Genomic DNA, 3,484 nt, shown 5'->3' on the forward strand with positions numbered 1-3,484 from the left:
AGACATCGAATTCAACGTATTATTACACCTGGACACCGAAAACTATGGAGCGCACTATCTGGACCTCGTCATCAGCAACCTGGGATACCTAGACATCGAATTCAAGCTTGATTCATAAGAATCGACTTAAAAATTCCCTAGCGGCATTTTCTGCCAAGCGTAGAGAACCTTCTTTTCCGGCAGCGGTGGTAATACGATGTAATGAGGATACGAAATCTCTCCAGATAAACATGACAAAGCAATTGACTCAATATATATTATATATATATATATATATACCTAATTTACCTAAATAGAAATCTTCCTCCTGACCGATAAGTCTATCGACCTAATTTCGAAATACGCGCGCGATATTGAAACTGGCGATACCTGCGCCGCCAGCGTCAAAAAAGTGAAAGTGACATTTCTGATTATATATGTCATATAAGACGTCAGCGTTAGGAGAAGAAGTATCTTAATATTAAAATTTTTACATTTGGACTTTGCGTCGCAATATCTCCGCTCGTAGGGCACGTAGCGGAATATTATGAGAGAAACCCCCCCCCTAATTGGACCCCAAGCTATCGATCAAGCCTACTTAGAACTTGATCCGTTCACTCGTTATCAAGATCTCAACATCTCGGGTACTCGCAACCCGTCGCGTCGCGTAAAAGAGTCACGGTCGGTCTCGCTCCGCGTTTACTTGGCGCGAGACACTACCGTGTCTCTTGATTTTGCAAAATTGCATTCCGAATAATTTAGACTACTTGTAGCACACAGAGTATTATTGAAATGCAAAGAAAGTAATAAAAATATTCTTTCACATGTTTTTAGATTAGAATGCCCTTCTAAAGTTAAATTACTATACATGTTTGTATATGTGGCATATTATCGCATGCTATGTGGCATATTACCCACATGGGTGGGTAGTATGCCACTTTGCAACACTTTTGTATTTCTTTCTTTTTAATAGTAAACAATCAAAATATTTCATTAAAACCATATATAAATAACAGATAAAAGAAGGAAAAAGAAGACCAGTATGCAAAGATACCTCAAAAAGAAAGAGAAATAGGAAAAAAAATCATATTTTTCTTAAGTATGGCATATTCCCCCGAGTTACCCTATCTTTACTTTTGACATGTAAATTTTAATCTTTATATTCTTTACGTGAACACATATAATGTTGATTTAATTTTATTTTGTTACAATCAAGAAGAAAAAGACATCACTATCAAAATAATCATATTGTACTCTTTATGTAACAATTGTATAATATTCAAATTAAATATTATACAATTAAAATTGTATAATATTCAAATTAAATTATAACATTTTTGAAATACAAAAATATAAAATTCTTTTAAGAAAATTATATGTTTTTGCTTTATATTCGTCTTGATTAAATTAAAGATTAATTTTTTTCTGTGTATACTATTGCAATGACACTGGAATAACGTTAAATGAACTTTGTACAGTCACGCTACAAGTTCACTGCTGTCTAAAACTAAACGCCGGAGTGTTTCTTGAATCAGAGACGCAATTCAGAAATCCCGCCTTATTCACAATCGAGATTGATTAACTCACCATGCAGATGAGACATTTGAAGGGTTGCACGCGCATCTCCGCCTCGAGCTCGCGGATGCGGCCGCGGAGGGCCTCGATGACGGGCGTGTCGCCGTCCCTCCTGGGCGACACGGAGGTACCCTCGTCGGGATCGTTCTGTTGGGCGACGGGCGTCGCGGCGCCCGGCTCCGGCTTCACCTCGACCAGGCCCTGTGCCGTCAGTCCGGAGTCCGGGGTCAGCTGCTGTGGCGTGTGCGGCGCGTTCGGCGAGATGACGGCCTCGCGAAGCGCGTCCCGTTCCTTCTGTTCGCGCGGCGTGCCGTCGACCCGCGGCGCGACCACATCCGCCTCGGAGTACTGGGCGGGCCCGAACTCGGCGGCGTCGTCGCCGTCGACCACCAGATCAACGTCCTCGTCCTCGTGATTGCCGCCCCCGCCCCTGGCACCGCCGCGGTTGCTCGAGGAAGTGGCGAGGCCTGCAGCTGCGAAGCAGAAGAGCGGCGAACTCTCAGCGCGTTTCGGTGCGGAACGACGCGTGAAAGTGAAAACTTGAGGAGAAATTACACTGTTAAATTCATAAGGTCGAATTGTACTCAATTTGAGTAATTTTTGAACATTCCTATAGGATTGTCACTGCTGTTACTCAATACTGTTTTGTGTTAAAATAATAAATTTCGACACACATGGTAGTTAAAAATAACAAAATGTTATTTAACTCAAGGCATTGGTTTAAATTTCATCCTTCAATATTTAACAGTATAGAGGCACATATTACCAACAACACCGGACAATGTACGTATACTTAAATTTTCTTTTTCATCCTGGGTCAGATTTTTTTTATTCTGTTATAATCTACACAAATATATCTCTAAAAATATGATATGTAAAAGAAATTGGGTTAATTGAAGAAAAGTTGAATGTAGCTATCTATGGATTTATAGAAGATTTAAAATTTTTGTGGCATATAAAATATCAGACTAATTTTTCTTAAAAAGTATCTAAATTTGCAATCGGTGTAAAGTATTTTTTGCTACGGAAGTTCATATTCTACTGTCACTCTACATTAGGTAATCTCAAACAATACGAAATGTTTTTTTTTTATTTCAAAAGGAAAACTAAATAAATATACGATTATGACATATGTCGTACAATTCGTAATTATCGAGCGCACATTTATTTTGCGCTTTCCCATAAATATATTTAACGTCCTATTGATCTGACGTTTTTAGGTAAATATAAAGTCGTGCATTATACGTGCTTAATAACCGCAAATTTAATACAAATATTTGCACAATTCTGCGCGTGACATAATAAATGCGCGTGTAATTTAGCGCCGCAAATGGACTTACCGGAGAACCCACCGACGAGCATGGAAGTGGCGCGCACTCTTGTCTGGCCGGCCCATTCGTACTCCTCGTACTCGGGGTCGCCCTCGACGTCGACTTCCTCCTCGTCGACGTTCGCGTTCTGCCCGGCCGGGTTCCCGTTGTTCTGCTTGTTCAGGCATCGGTCGACGTGTTGATTCAATTCCTCCGGGGTGCCCGACAGCCTCTCGCTGCAAACCGGACAGGACGCCTCGTCCGCTTTTCGCTTCCGATTCTTAACGCGTATTCTGGCCTGTGCATAAAAAAACAACACGCATATATTATACCTAATCAGTAATCATCACGTTTCGTATCTCGTCAAAATGCCCCAGTTTGCTGAGAGAGAGAGAGAGAGAGAGAGAGAGAGAGAGAGAAAGAGAGAGAGAGAGAGAGAGAGAGAGAGAGGGGGAGAGAGAGAGAAAGAGAGGGGGAGGGGGGAGAGAGAGAGGGGGGGAGAGAGGAAGGGAGAAAGAGGGGAAAGAGAGAGAGAGAAAGAGAGAGAGAGAGAGAGAGAGAGGGAGAGAGAGAGGGGGAAGAGAAAGAGGGAGAGAGAGGGGGAGAGAGAGGGGGAGAGG

The 3,484-nt window shown here is 41.9% G+C and overlaps 1 protein-coding gene across 1 annotated transcript in view; it reads right to left on the reverse strand.

Annotated features, from left to right (window-relative positions):
- Positions 1 to 3,484, reverse strand: part of LOC112459900 (E3 ubiquitin-protein ligase RNF220) — a 39,333-nt gene that overhangs the window by 5,506 nt on the left and 30,343 nt on the right. The window contains exons 2-3 of the mRNA XM_025024263.1: positions 2,895 to 3,162; positions 1,567 to 2,027 (exon numbers count right to left, since the gene is read on the reverse strand). Coding sequence (XP_024880031.1) covers positions 1,567 to 2,027; positions 2,895 to 3,162 — 729 coding nt within the window. The remainder of the gene's footprint in view (positions 1 to 1,566; positions 2,028 to 2,894; positions 3,163 to 3,484) is intronic.

Source organism: Temnothorax curvispinosus, unplaced genomic scaffold (assembly GCF_003070985.1).
Source record: "Temnothorax curvispinosus isolate PA1 unplaced genomic scaffold, ASM307098v1 QBEX01010211.1, whole genome shotgun sequence".
In the NCBI taxonomy this organism is placed as follows: Eukaryota; Metazoa; Arthropoda; class Insecta; order Hymenoptera; family Formicidae; genus Temnothorax; species Temnothorax curvispinosus.